Source organism: Ruditapes philippinarum, unplaced genomic scaffold, assembly GCF_026571515.1.
Source record: "Ruditapes philippinarum isolate M1 unplaced genomic scaffold, ASM2657151v2 ctg126_1_1_1_1, whole genome shotgun sequence".
Taxonomy (NCBI): domain Eukaryota; kingdom Metazoa; phylum Mollusca; class Bivalvia; order Venerida; family Veneridae; genus Ruditapes; species Ruditapes philippinarum.
The window spans coordinates 869689-884782 of NW_026858637.1; the positions used below are offsets into that span (position 1 = coordinate 869689).

At 34.0% G+C, this 15094-nt stretch overlaps 1 protein-coding gene across 1 annotated transcript in view; it reads left to right on the top strand.

Annotated features, from left to right (window-relative positions):
- Positions 1–15094, top strand: part of LOC132753805 (nuclear migration protein nudC-like) — an 86800-nt gene that overhangs the window by 25910 nt on the left and 45796 nt on the right. Inside the window, 4 exon segments of the mRNA XM_060744336.1 lie at positions 1116–1185; positions 1968–2093; positions 2546–2629; positions 4163–4281. Coding sequence (XP_060600319.1) covers positions 1116–1185; positions 1968–2093; positions 2546–2629; positions 4163–4281 — 399 coding nt within the window.

Consider the following 15094-nt stretch of genomic DNA (forward strand, 5'->3'; position numbering starts at 1 on the left):
AGGATCCTTGAATGTCCGTAGTCCGACCACATTTAGTTTGTTAACACTCTAGTAGTCTAATGGTCACATTCTTGACTTGGCTTGTCTTATTTTTAATGCTTACTTATTTTTTATGCTCCCCAAAGGGAGAAAATTTAGTAGCCACCTTGTCCGTCCGTCCGTCTGTCCTTCTGTCCGTCAGTTGTCTTGTCCGGAGCATAGCTTTAAAACCCTTGGAGATAATTTGTTTAAACTTCACACAGTGGTAGAGGGCATTGAGGCGGAGTGCAGTGTCAAAGAACCATAACTCTATTTTGCATCGTTTTTAATTATCTCCCCTTTTAGAAAAATCTTGTCCAGGACATAACTCTAAAACTATAAGAGAGATATCAACATGAAACTTTGTAGGTAGGTAGATCACAATGAGTAGCTGTGCAGTGCACAAGAACCGTAACTCTGCCTTGCCAAATTTTGGAGTTATTGCCCTTTGTTCATTTTTACACTTTGAACTTTGTACGTAACATAACTCTAAGATTATAAGAGATATCAGCATGAAACTTTGTAGGTAGATAGATCTCATTGGGTAGAAATGCAGTGCAAAAGAACCATAACTCTGTTTTGCCCCGTTTTGGAATTGTGTCCCCTTTTAGAAAAAACTTGTCCGGGACATAACTCTAAAACTATAGGAGATATCAACATGAAACTTTGTTGGTAGATACATCTTAATGGGTAGATGTGCATTGCACAAGAAACATAACTCTGCCTTGGCTTATTTTTGAGTTATATTTTCCTTTGTTCATTCTTACATTTTAAACTTTGTCTGGGACATAACTCAGAAAGCATAAGAGGTATCAACAAGAATCTTTGTAGGTAGATAGATCTTATTTATTAGAAGTCCAGTGCAAAGAATAGTAACTCTGCCTTGCCTAATTCTGGAACTATGGCACTTTGAACTTTGTCCAGGGACATAACTCTGAAACTAAAAGAGGTGTACTTTCCTGTGTCAAAAACCTATTCGGGGAGCATCAACTGGTTCAAACCGGGCTCTTTTAAAATATGTTTTTTTTTAAAATCTTTTTGAATGAAAACAAGGTTATACTGTTTTGCCTTTTTATTTTGATATTCATTGTTGTTACAGTAATGATTCCTTTAAATGTGAATTTCCCAGTAAAAAGTAAAGACCTTGTTGTTCAGATGGAGAAAAAGGTAAACAAGAAGTTTGATATAATTTATCTGCTGAACATTTATAACACAATTTTTTTTTATTAATTAAAGTGATCTACATATATCTCCATTACAAAATCCAATTTGGCTGCCATTGTAAAATCTATACTTTTTGCACTGTTTTTTTTTTTACTTTACCTATGCAGAATAAACTATTAGCCTGCTGTTGACAATATAGTCTAGCCATCTGTGCTGTCTAAACATGTTTGGACTGTTTGATATTAATTTTTCATTTTTATTAAGTAGAGATATTTCATTAAATAAGTTTTCAATTTCTACAGTTAAACACAGTCATCGAATTTAGCACTGGCCCAGTGGCCCATGGCCATTGAAAAATAGTTTGGGCCAGTGGAAATTAGTTTCAGGTTACTATCCCGGAAATTCATAATAGACAGTTTCAAATTTAAAGCTTGGCAAATCTATTATACAAATATCAACATGGTTAGAATTAAAAGAAAGCCTGTGTCTAAATAGCCAATTGGCAAGGTGACCTTCACGTCACTTGTCCCACATCACTGGGGGTACAAAATTCTACTCTTCATTGTAAGAAAGCTTTTTATCTAGTTTTGATAGTTTAGTGATTTTATTGGGGTTCCCTGTTGTGACTGAATTCATAAAGATAATGATTTTTTTCTCTGTTGGTGTGACTTAAAAACAACAACAAAGAAAAAAAACTTTTCATTTATGCTTGAAAAAAAATGATAATGAAAGACTGTTTCTGTAAATTTTCTCCAATTAAGTTTGAACTTGATCATTGTTGACAGCATGTGAAGGTAGCATTAAAGGGGCATCCAGCAATAATAGATGGTGAACTACAGCATGACGTTAAACTAGAGGAATCCACATGGACTATAGAAGATAGAAAAGCTGTTAAACTCTTCTTTGAGAAGGTATATTCAGCCTTATATTTATTACATCTTACTTTAGGTATTGTGTTAATCCTTTAACTGTTATCTGTTACCCTTAAACTTTTATATTAAAATTGCAAACAGCATCAGAAGATGGCAATCACTTATAACAGTCATCTTTACTTGTTGAAAGGGAAGGGAGAAAGTTGGAAATTAAAAAACGAATGAAAAAGTCCATTTTATGTTAAATTGTGAGAAATACCTTTTAAAATGTCATTGTCTTTCAATGTTCAATGAAATGCTTCTGAAAAAGAACGTTGTTTTGTTGGGTTTTTTTTCAGAAAAAGAGGAAAATTATACTTTGTGGAGAGGCATAAATTTTGGCCCCAAATTGGCTGTAAATACGACTGCACAGTGATGGATTTTGACATGATCATAACTGTTTTAATATGTGGTAATTACAGATACAATTTAGGACTTTTATATGATTTCAGGTGAACAAAATGGAATGGTGGAGTCAGGTTGTCACGACAGACCCAGAAATCAATACTAAAAAAGTTCAGCCAGAAAACTCTAAGGTTCCTTTTTTTTTCTTCAATTTACCCTGATCCAAATATGTAATTGTACATCTTGTAGCACATTGTCAATTAACATCTGATTAGAAAATAGATAATATTCAAAATGTTTTATTTTTATATGCAGATCAAATTGTTAAATTAGTCTTCTGGTAACGGGGGTCACCGGTTGTTTCCTTGGGCAAGGCAAAATTTCTCTGTTACTTTTGATCTCAAACATTGAGCCTTATAATTAATCATTTGTCACTCACCACTGATCCTGGTGGGTTATATAGCAGGTCAATCATGGAGAAATTGGTAATTACTGGTTAGTTATCCAGGAAAACTGGTTTGGTGGATTGACTGCCAAGATGTGACCCAAAAATTATGTTAAAATCCGCGTAATCCCCCCACCCCCCACCACCCCTTCCCCCCAGAAAACAAACAAATAATTAGTCTGCAGTAGTCATAGATAGTCAGAACGGTAATAGTTTAGAGAAAGCAGTTGTCTCCCTTTAACTGAACAATAAGACATTTTGATAATTTGAATTATATCTTAACAAGTTCTTTATACATGTATTTTATTTTGCATATAGATCATATTTTGGGATCAAGGTTATAAAACTTTGAGTTCTATCTTAAATCTCAGAATTTAATTGGTCAGTGAACATTATATGTTGGTTTCTGTCATGCCAAATATCTGATCTATGAAGCGTAGAAAATTTCTTTAAAATCTCAGACCCTCACAATTATGTAATTTTATTTTCAAAAATTAAAGAATATGAAATGCCAGATCTTGTGTACAATTATAGTCTTTGCTTATAATGTATGTCAGAACTATTAGAGTGACCGCCTCCGTGGTCGAGGGGTTAGAGTCGATGACTTCTAATCCAGTTACCTCTCTGGCGTGAGTTCGATCCCCGGGAGATGCTTTGGTAGTTTAGCGCGGAGGAAGGTAGTCTAGTACTGGTGTAACTCTCCAGGAATGATGGTTAGGAAACTATCCGCCTATATGACTGAAATACTGTTGGGAAAAGGCGTAAAATGGAACAAACAAACAAACAAACAGATCTATTAGATTTTATTTTTTAATTCAAGAGAGGTAACTGCGGTAGCCATCAATCAGATTGATTGCAGTTTAACTTTGCATTATAAATAGGTACACAATTGTTGAATCAAAACACAAATCAACTCTCAAATACATTTTGTTTTTGAGATAAAATGTTTTTAATCAAATTAATGGTTGAAATGGTTTTCAATTTTTTTTCTTCAATGTTGATACAGAAAAGTTGAGGAAATTTATGTTAAACCGATGTGATAATACAATAATATGATAATAAAATACAAATTTAATAAAAAGTCTTGTTTAATATGGTAATGCTGTTTTATATCAAAGTTGTTGAGATTGACTTTGTTGTGCATTGGTTTTGAAAATATTAAAACAAATTTAACCATGGTGCCAAAATTATTATTAAATATCCAAAGAAATTGACTATGATGTCAATATTTTTAGAAAATTAAAAAAATATTAACTGATTTTTTACTGCGTATATGCAGTTATCTGACCTGGATGGGGAAACTCGTGGCATTGTCGAGAAGATGATGTATGATCAGAGGCAACGGGAGCTTGGTCTTCCAACCTCCGAGGATGCCAAAAAGAAGGATATAATGGACAAGTAAGTTTGTTATTTTAATCATAGATGTTAAAATGATTTGCTGAAAATTGCAGTTATCAGATCTAGACGGGGAAACTAGGTCAATGGTAGAAAAAATGATGTTTGATCAACGGCAGAAAGAAATGGGTTTACCAACATCTGATGAACAGAAAAAGCAAGATGTGATGTCTAAGTGAGTTTTGTGGGGCATGTAGTTGGTGTTGTGTTACCTATACCCCAGTCATATATAATATATATAACGTTTAGTTTAGCATGCTGTTATTAAGTTATTTTGTCACCTGTTTGAGAAGTGCTTGAAAAGTAGTGTCAAGATTGGTAGGTTTTTTATACCTTGCTCTCACTGGCATGCTTGAAGCAGCACCTGAGGTCTCACAGCAACATTTATTGCAGAGTCACTGTATTTATGTTTTAAAATCTAACAGAAAAAAACAGAAACATTTGTACAGAAATTTCAGATTGTGGAAGCAGGTGCTTATTGTGTCACCATGAAAAAGGCGACATTTAGGTGTTACTTTTGGCGGCTTGTAGCTGTCATTGTCGGCATCCCCTTAAGCTTGTCCAGGGGAGCTGAACTCAGTCACTATAAGTCGGATTGACTCCAAACTTGGTATGCATGCTTCTTATGATGACTTGAAGTGCAGTTCACAAGAATCGTTACTCTGCATTTCTTTATTTTTGAGTTATTGCCCTTTGTTTATTTTCATACCTTTTTTTTGTCTTTGCCATTTCTCATAAAGTATAAAAGCTATGGACTTTAAACTTCATAGGATGTTAAATCTCATTAAGAAGAAGTGCAGTGCACAAGAACCGGTACTCTGCACTTCTTATTTTTTGAGTAAATGCCCTTTGTTAAATTTCGTATTTCATTTTTGTCCGGGCTTTTTCTACTAAACTTTAAAAAATCATGGACATGAAATTTCATAGGATGATAGATATCATTGAGAAGAAATGCACTGCCAAAAGCTGGTACTCTGTACTCCGTGATTTTTGAATAATTGCCCTTTGTTAATTTTCTTATTTTATTTTTGTCCCAGCCATTTCACCTAAACTATAAAAGCTATGGACTTGAAATTTCATAGGATGATAGATCTCATTAAGAAGAAGTGCAGTGCACAAGAATTGGTACTTTGTACTTCATGTTTTTATACGCGTTGCCCTTAGTTAATTTTCTTACTTAATAGGCTTGTCCAGAGCATAACTTGGTCACTATTAGTTTGATATGTAAGCTTTTTTTCATGGACCTGACTAAAATTTTCCATGGTATTTTTAGCTCACATGTCATAAAGTGATATGGTGAGCTTTTGTGATCGCTTTTCGTCCGTCGTCCGTCGTCCGTAAAACTGTTTAACAACATCTCCTCATAAACCGCTAAGCTTATTTCATCCAACTCAACAGGAATGTTCCTTTGGTAGTCAATTTTAAAAAATGTTCAAAGAATTTAATTCCAAGCAGAACTTGGTTGTCATGGCAACAAAAAGAAAAAACTTAAAATATCTTCTTTCTGAAAGAAGTTTGAGAGCGTAAATATATGGCATAAAACATCTTATAGTGAGGGTCTACCAAGTTTGTTCAAATAAATGCCCTGGGGTCATAATTGACACTGCCCTGGGGGGTGTCATTGATTTTCCTTATTTGTATAATAAAAACTTAAAAAATCTTCTATTAAAAATCCCAAATAGCTTGAGCTTAGATATTAAGCATGAAACATCCTATTTTTAGTGTACCAAGTTTGTTCAAATTAAAGCTCTGGGGTAAGAAATTGGCCATGCTCCAGGGGGTCATTGATTTTCCTTATTTGTATATAATAAAAACTTAAAAAATCTTCGTTTAAAAACCCCCAAGAGTTAAGGCTAAGATATTTAGCATAAAATATCTTCTAATGGGTGTCTAGCCAAGTTTAATCAAATAAAAGTCCGCCTTATGGGGGTCATTGTTTTTATATATAGTAAAAACTTAAAAAAATTTCTTTTAAAAACCCCAAAGAGCTAGAGCTAAAATATTTAGCATGAACATGTTCTAATTGGTGTCTATCAAGTTTGTTCAAATAAAGGCCTTTGGGCTAAAATTGGCCATTGGGGTCATTGATCTTCCTTATATGCGGAGGGCTCCAGATATGATGCGTATATGCGTAAATTATGCATGAAAATCACATGGTTACGCATTCAATCAAAATTTCAAGTGTCAAAATATTATTTTGAACAAGAAATTGTGATTACACAATAAACAACATTACTCCCACATAACCAAAACTTAAACTTATTGCTGATCACAAATCAGTGAATAAGTTTTGCTGAGTTTCTCTCATTTTCGTTCTTTCAAAACGTCTTTGCCGAAAATACTAAATCCCAAACAGCAGAGGATGACTTATTACCCACCCATTTGTAGGGCTGTAAGCCAATCAGAGCGTCTCTCTTACGGAAGCGCTTAAACTGCAGACTGTGACTAATGCGTGATCTGTGACCATTAATGATTCTGTGTATGCATTAAATGACAGTTTATGTCAAATTAAGAAAACAGTCAGAGCTACAGAAAAGCAGGGTATCTGGGTAATTGCCCAATAATTTTGACCAATTTACCCAATGGAAATAAAATCTTTGAATAAATAAAAAAGCAAGTCAAAGGTTCAGTACCCAGTTTGTTTTGATTCTGTAGCGTATTTCTAATATCTCTGACCCTAATTCACCTGGCGAAAACAGCCAAACAAATCTAAAATAGCCTGTTTCCCTTTCTGTACTTTGATTTTCCATTTGTTTACTGGTAGTTGCTGAGTAAACTGGTTATATAAATATTGATTTTTTTACAGAAAAGCTTATACTTTGAGAGATCATTACATTGTGGCCCGGAGAGAGGTCAATTTTAAGGAAATGGACGGGAAAAAAATCTAATATTTCAGTGCAGTGTCCGGCCCATAACTTTGTTATTTGAAGTCAGATTTTAAGATTATTTCACAGAAATGATCACCATATTGAGAAGACATGTCATGCGCAATGTTTGGGTGGCTAACCTTGAAGGTCAAGGTCACAGCATGACCTTGCAGCAAAATCATGTCCTGCCCATATCTTCGTTATTTGGAGTTGGACTTTAAAATTATTTCACAGAAATGATCACCATATTGAAATGACGTGTCATGCGCAACATTTGGGTCAATAACTTGCACAGAAATGTTGACCATATTGAGACAATGTCGCGCACAACATTTGGGTTGTTTTTAAACTTTGAACTTTGTCTGTGACATAACTCTGACATTACAAGAGGTATACATACCTTCCTGTGTCCAAAACCTATTTGGGGAGCATCACCCGGTTCAACCGGCTCTTGTTATCCCCCGCCGATAGATTGGGGGATATTGTTTTGGTGTTGTCTGTCCTTCCGTACGAACCCAGAGGTACTTGTGTGACTTGGAGAACAATGGGTAACAGTAAATTCTCTTTGATCCTATTCATTCCGTTTTTACTTGTTTGACTAAAAATGGCCAAAAAGATCAAAGGAAAAGTCACATAAGTACCATTTTGTGAGTACGTCCATTCACCCATCTGTTTGAATTTCGTTTCTGCGCTAGTTCTCTGTCACTACTGGCTGGAATTCTATGAAACTTTACGGGAATCATCAATATCAAGAGGAGATGTGCATATCGTCGGCTTGTTTCAGGCAGACCTTTTAACTCCGAGTTATGGCCCTTGATTAGTTTAACATAATGCATATGGAGCAAAAATAGTTTCCAAGCTACTTTTCTGCAACTACTGGCTGGAATTCAGTAAAACTTTATGGGAACCTTTAATACTTAGAGGAGATAGGCATATCGCCTTGTTCTGGTCAGACACTTTAACTCAGAGTTATGGTCCTTGATTAGTTATGCAGTATGCATAAAGAGCAAAAATCGTTTCCGTGCTACTTCTCTGCAACCACAGGCTGGAATTCAACGAATCTTGATGGGAACCTTCAATACCAAAAGGAGATGCGCATATTGTCAGCTTGTTTCTGTCAGACACTTAAACTCAGAGTAATGGTCCTTGATTAGTTATACAGTATGCATATAGAGCAAAAATTGTTTCCATGCTACTGCCCTGCAACTACTGGCTGGAATTAAACGAAACTTTATGGGAGCCTTCAATACTAAGAGGAGATGTGCATATTGTTTCCTTGTCCGGGTCAGACTTTTTAACTCAGAGTTATGGTCCTTGATTAGTTATACAGTATGCATATAGAGCAAAAATTGTTTCCATGTTACTGCCCTGCAACTACTGGTTTGAATTAAACGAAACTTTATGGGAGCCTTCAATACTAAGAGGAGATGTGCATATTGTTTCCTTGTCCCGGTCAGACGCTTTAACTCAGAGTAATGGTCCTTGATTAGTTATGCAGTATGCATATAGAACAATAATCATTTCTGGGCTACTTCTCTGCAACAACTGGCTGGATGTCAACAAAACTTTATTGGAACCTTCAATACCAAGAGGAAATTTGCATATTGTTGCCTTGTTCGGGTCAGACACTTTAACTCAGAGTTATAACCTTCAATACCAAAAGGAGATGCGCATATAGTAGCCTTGTTCAGGTCAGACACTTACTCAGAGTTATGGCCCTTGATTAGCTATGCAGTATGCATATAGGTCAAACTTTATGGAACCTTCAAAACCAAGAGTAGATGCACATATCATTGCCTTGTTCTTGTCAGACAGTAACTCAAAGTTATTGCCCTTAATTAGGTATGCAGTATGCATATTGAGCGACTTCTCTGCAACTACTTGCTCGAATTCAATTAAACTTTATTGGAACCATTAATACCAAGATGAGATGTGCATACTTTGTTGCCTTGTTCAGACCAGACCCTTCTTTACAGAGTTATGGCCCTTGATAAGTTATGTTGTATACATATAGAGCAATAATGCTATTTCTTTTCAACTGCTGTATTGATTTCAACAAAACTTTATGGGAACCATAGATACGAAAAGGCAATTTACATCTCATTGCCATGTCCAGATATTACTATTTAACACCAAGTTAATTAAGGCTCTGTTAATGCCCTGAATATTTATTAAGGTCTAAGAATATTACTGTTTATGCCATGATAAATATATAACTAAAGCCTTATGTCTTCAGTTGTTGTGTTAGTATTAACCAATACTCATTGGGGGATATTAATTCATGAATTTGCTTGTTAATCCTGATGTAACATTGTTACAATCAAATTTAATGCCACTAAAGTTAAAGGTATATGTACATAGTAAGAGCTAAATAACCTATAGTCAAGAAGAAAATGCCTAAATGACAGCTATACTGTTCACAAGGCGACATATCCAATTTACAGAGTTCTAGTGATAGATATAGTGATTGTTTTTGACACTACTTTTTAAACAGGCTTCATAGTTTAATTGTGTTTGTTCCAGATATTTGTATAACTTTTAACTGTTTTATTTTAGTTTCCTAATATATTAACCCAATTTTTGGCTGGTTTGCACTGGTGCAAACCCAGGTTATAGTATGGTGAATGTCGGGCATGTGGTGTGGAAAAACTTTTCATAACAGTTTTCTCAGCAACTACTTATCACAGCCTCTTGATATTTGGCATACAGCATTGACACATGGTCCCATACTGTTCGATTTGATTTCAGGTCTGTGACTCTCAACTGAATTAAATTTTTGACATAAATGATCAATGGTAGTAGTTTACCAATACCTAGTGTCAATCATGTGCATACTATATTGTACAATTTAATTATAAGGATTACAGATTTTTAAGCTTTATCCACATTTGATTTGTGTAATAAGAACTTTTTTTTTGATGCTTGAAGATGCTTAAATTTTCTTTCATTTGTTGTTAGGGGGTAAACAACTGTTTACAAGAATTTGAAGATTTGCAGCTGTAATAAGAAGTAGTGTGTTATAGGTCTACTCTGTTTTGCAATGAACTATTTGACCTTTATACAACAAGCTTTGACCTGTTAACTATAGTTTGACCTCTCCCCCTCTACAGCAGGGTTTGACAAGTGTAAAATAGTGCTGGACATCTAAGTAATAGTTTGAAGTGTTTTAAACAGTTTGATATTTGTTTATTTGTCTTGAATAAACTTTTCATAATGGTGCAGAAAATGGCGACTGAAAATTAATGAATCAAAGTCAAATGTTATTCACTTTAGATGCAAAGGAAAAAGGCAAAGTTAATTTACATTTCACAGAGGTGCTTCGAATATTATGTATACATCTACTTATAAGTTTTTGGGTGTTTTGATGCATGAACATTTAGATTTTTATTTTGCCCCGGCCATAAAATGGCTTAGACATATAGTGTTACCTTGTTCCATCCTTCCATCAGTCCAAAAATCTGTCATTCCATCATCATCGGTTTCCATTCTTTATCTTGTTAGCTCACCTGTCACAAAGTGACAGAGTGAGCTTTTGTGATCGCTTTTCATCCGTCCTCCGTCCGGCCGTGGTTCGTCTGTCCATCGTCTGTCCGTAAACTTTTACTTTAAATGACATCTCCTCATAAACCACTAAGCCAATTTCATCCAAACTTCACAGGAATGTTCCTTTGGTGGTCACCTTTAAAAATTGTTCAAAGAATTTAATTCCATGCAGAAATCTGATTGCCATGACCCTGAGGGTCATTAATTTTCCTTATAAGTGTATAGCAAAAACTTTAAAATCTTCTTTGAAAAAACCTAAATAGCTAGTTTAGATATTAAGCATGAAACATCTTCTAATAAGTGTCTACAAAGTTTGTTCAAATAAAAGCCCTGGGGTCAAAACTTTCCCCGCCCAAGAATGTCATTGTTTTTCACTATACATGTATGTGTATAGGAAAACTTAAAAAAATCTTCTTTTAAAAAACCCAATGAGCTAGAGCTTAGATGTTTGGCAAGAAACATCTTCTAGGAAGTGTCTACAAAGTTTGTTCAAATAAAAGCCCTGGGGTCAAAACTTGCTCAGCCCCAGGGGTGTCATTGTTTTTCATTATATGTGTGTAGTAAAAACTTAACATGAAACATCTTCTAATTGGTGTCTTCCAATTGTTTTCAAATAAAAGCCTCGGATTTAAACTGGCCCCACTCCGGGGGCCTTTATACAGGTGAGCCACCTCAGGGCCATCATGGCACTTTTATTGCAGTTGCAGAAATTCAACTCAGATTGATTAGTCATTTGAAAAGGCAGGTCAAGTTTTAATTTGGTCATGGTCCGATGATTTTTGACAGAGTTATTCCCCTTGATGAAATTTTCTGTTTCTATTCATTATCTTTCCAACTGTTTTACACATTCAAATTTCACATATAGATGCATGAAAAAAAATTGCAGATCAAGTTTGAATTTTGTCATGATTCTGTGATTTTTGGCATAGTTATGCCCTTTTTACTTTGAAATAAATAAGAAATTTTTAAAGTTTGCATATACATTGAATAGTTAGTATTTTTTATCAATGCAATCAACTTATTAAAATTGTAATCAGGGTGTTCACTAGCCAGGAAATCCTGAGGGTCATTTTGACTAAGTTTTATCAACTACGTAAGGGGCAAAATCTTCATGATTTTATCAAAATTTGACACTCAAGTTAAAATCCTGAGGGTCAAATCAGTCCTTTTGGAAATTTGAATGTCAAAAAGTTATTTCAAGGGTCAAACAGAAACCCTGGTCATCATGAATATCTTTGTTTTCCATTGGCATAACCATGTTTGTGTGAGCTTGCACACATTCCTGACAGGCATCTGAACAATAAATGCTAAAATCTGTAAGTGCATATTTATTCACATAAATATGCAAGGATTACTCTCATGTGAAGTTAAGATTAATAGAGTGATAATTGATTGAAAAAAGTTTAAATGAACTATAATTAAAAGTCCAAGATATTTATACTCTGCCTTGTAGTGAGCCAATTACTGTAAAATCATTATTATTTGTCGGGCACAAATTTTCTTGGTTTTGTGAATTGGTCAATCCACAAATTTAAGATCTGAAGAAGTTTTATCCCAACAATTACTACTTACCATGTCTCTATTCTATATATTGCAAATATGTGTCGGTGCTTTTCTGGCTGATTTTTGTGTTACGAATGTATACAGATAATAAGGTTAGTGAGAGATTAAATTTATAAATATTTTAGGCTTGCAATGATTAAGAAACTTGAAAGAAAAGTCCATTATATTTCCTCAAGTTGCTATCACAAATTAAGTGTAAGATAACTTTGCATTAGGTTATTAAATTTATTTATTGCTTTTTTGAAATGTAAATCCACGAATTTAAGAACCCTCAAAAATGCCAGTTTTTATAAAACCCTGACGAATATAAGTGAATTTGCAGTACTTTTAAAAGTGATGTTGTTTTTAACAGCATTCACATAAAAAGTAACCTCCTTAAACATTTCAGAAAGGTATATTCTGAGTGAAAGGTGGGTCTTGCTCATACACATACTGGTTGAACCTTGTTAATTTCACAGGAGTGCTTTTGTCCACCCTGTCATTTTTACTGGTGGGTTTTTGTCCCCCTTGTCATTTTTGGACGGGAAGGTTTTTTGTTTTGTCCAGGTGGGCTTTTGTCCATTTCCCATTTTATGGGTGTACATAGATATGCTCCGATATTAGCAATAACTGGTGATATGGGTTGGATTTTTGGCACAACATAGACGATAGGTTAATATAATGAGACAATGGAATAGACTTGTAAACATATGAGTGATGATAGTATAATTATACTATTGTTTGAAATATGTGGTGTTCAGATGTTAAGTATATCCAACATCAGGTTCATATGTCACATTTGTATGATAACAAAATATCAGTTGATTTAAACAATAATGAAGAGTTGTTTACTTTCCTATACAAATTGGTCTGATGATGTTACAAATGTTGCCAAACTGAGAACATATGTTACATTCAAACAAGACTATGAGACAGAAATACCATAAATAAAGTATAAGTAGGATCGACAGTCACATTTAGAGCAATAATAAATGTGTTATTCTTCTGCTTAAACTGGAAACTGGACAATATATGGGTTTATGAAATAATACTGGAAAGAATATGTACTCTTTGTACTGACAATGTTGTTGAGGATGAAACTTTCTTTTTATTGCAAAGTTTATAGTTGAAAATATGAAAAGAAGAAGGCTATATCTTTATAAATGAAATGATGTTATTACATATTGACAATTTTGAGTGTTTTTAAACATTTAGATTATTATTTTAAACATCCCCAGAATTGTTTAATAGTTATTAGAAATAAAACAGCATCTTAATTTAAAATATTGTATACTATTTCTGGCGTTGGAATTTTGATATGCTGTGCTTGTATATACAATACTTGGTTTATGAAATTTTGATAATTGACCACTGCATTTTCGATATATTTTTTTCTGTGCTTTACATATTTCCTATGGAATAAATTATATAAGCCATGAATTATATATAGTTTAAGGTTACTTATAGGCCCAACATGTTCTGGTGTTGTTATTTATAATACAGTAAAGACTGTTTACAGTGACCTTCGATTGGAGAAAAGAAAAAAGGTCATCATAGACTGTGGACAGTCTCTACATAATTCGAATATATGAACATATCACACCAATATTTTGTTGAAAAGCAGACAAGTACCATACTAAGGGTTTGATTATATTTTTAGATATTAAACATATCAAATATAATTTATAAAATACAGAGTATTAAAATTGCATGTATAATTGGTTAAGATTATAAACTACACCATAACATTAGTATTTAAAAGTAACATATTCATTAAAATGTAATTTATATTGATAAATCTGTTTGTAAAAAAATGCTTAATTTCAATTTTACTAATGAGATGTTACTGTAGAGACATTTAATTTTGTATAATCAGCCTGTTTACTTTCCGGAGTTCAATGTATTAATAAAACATTAGATACAAATCTTCACATAATTTCTACAGATAAGTGCTCCGAAAAAAATTAACAAACATAATCACACCTTTAAGACGTTTGGCATTTATTTATCTTTACTCGCCAAAACACCGCAGCAATTATGTATATGCAGGTGTCTTTAATAATTCTATCGGCGAAAATTGATTTAATCTGTCGCCATTTTGTGTAATTGTCAACAAACAGCCACAGTTTATTAGCGCGTCGCCGATTGGTCAATGCAAACTGCCGTAGATACAACGCGCGTTCTGATTCGTCAATCGCATGAATACGTAATGAGAAAAGATAAACATAATGAACTCTTGCCTTGCGGCGTGTATCGAACTTTGTTGACGTTGACCCGCGTTCGTAATTAGCGGATTAACGGTAATTGGTTGTAATTGAGAGGTAAACAAATTATTTATAGACCTATCTGCGTAAATAAGTATGACGAAAAATAATAAAGATTGGGCGACTTCAAAATCTCATTGAAGTTTGTTTTAGGCAAAGTCGCTGATCCGAAGGCGACTTCTTCGCCAAAGTCGTCACCTTGCTCCCCTTGCAAATGTCGCTGTTCACGGCTCAAATACCGTAATGGGTGACTAAATCATGGTCGTTGTACGGACTAGACAGGGAGTCACTATATACATTTATATAGTAAATACTGTTCGGCGCACCTAACTATGGTCACTAAAGACAGAACGTCGCTATATACAGGGGGTCGCTAAGACAGTCTTTACTGTATGTATGTTTCTTATGTTTTACATAACACAATATCACTGTAATAAAATTGACATACTTATTAAGTAGGCTGATTATATTTCTAATTTCATGACTTGTTGGATAATAAATTATAATGCTGAATCTTTACCATCTTTTGCAATTTTCAAATATAACTGCTCAGATACGATCCTAAAATTTTAATTTTTAGCTCACCTTAGCACAACATGC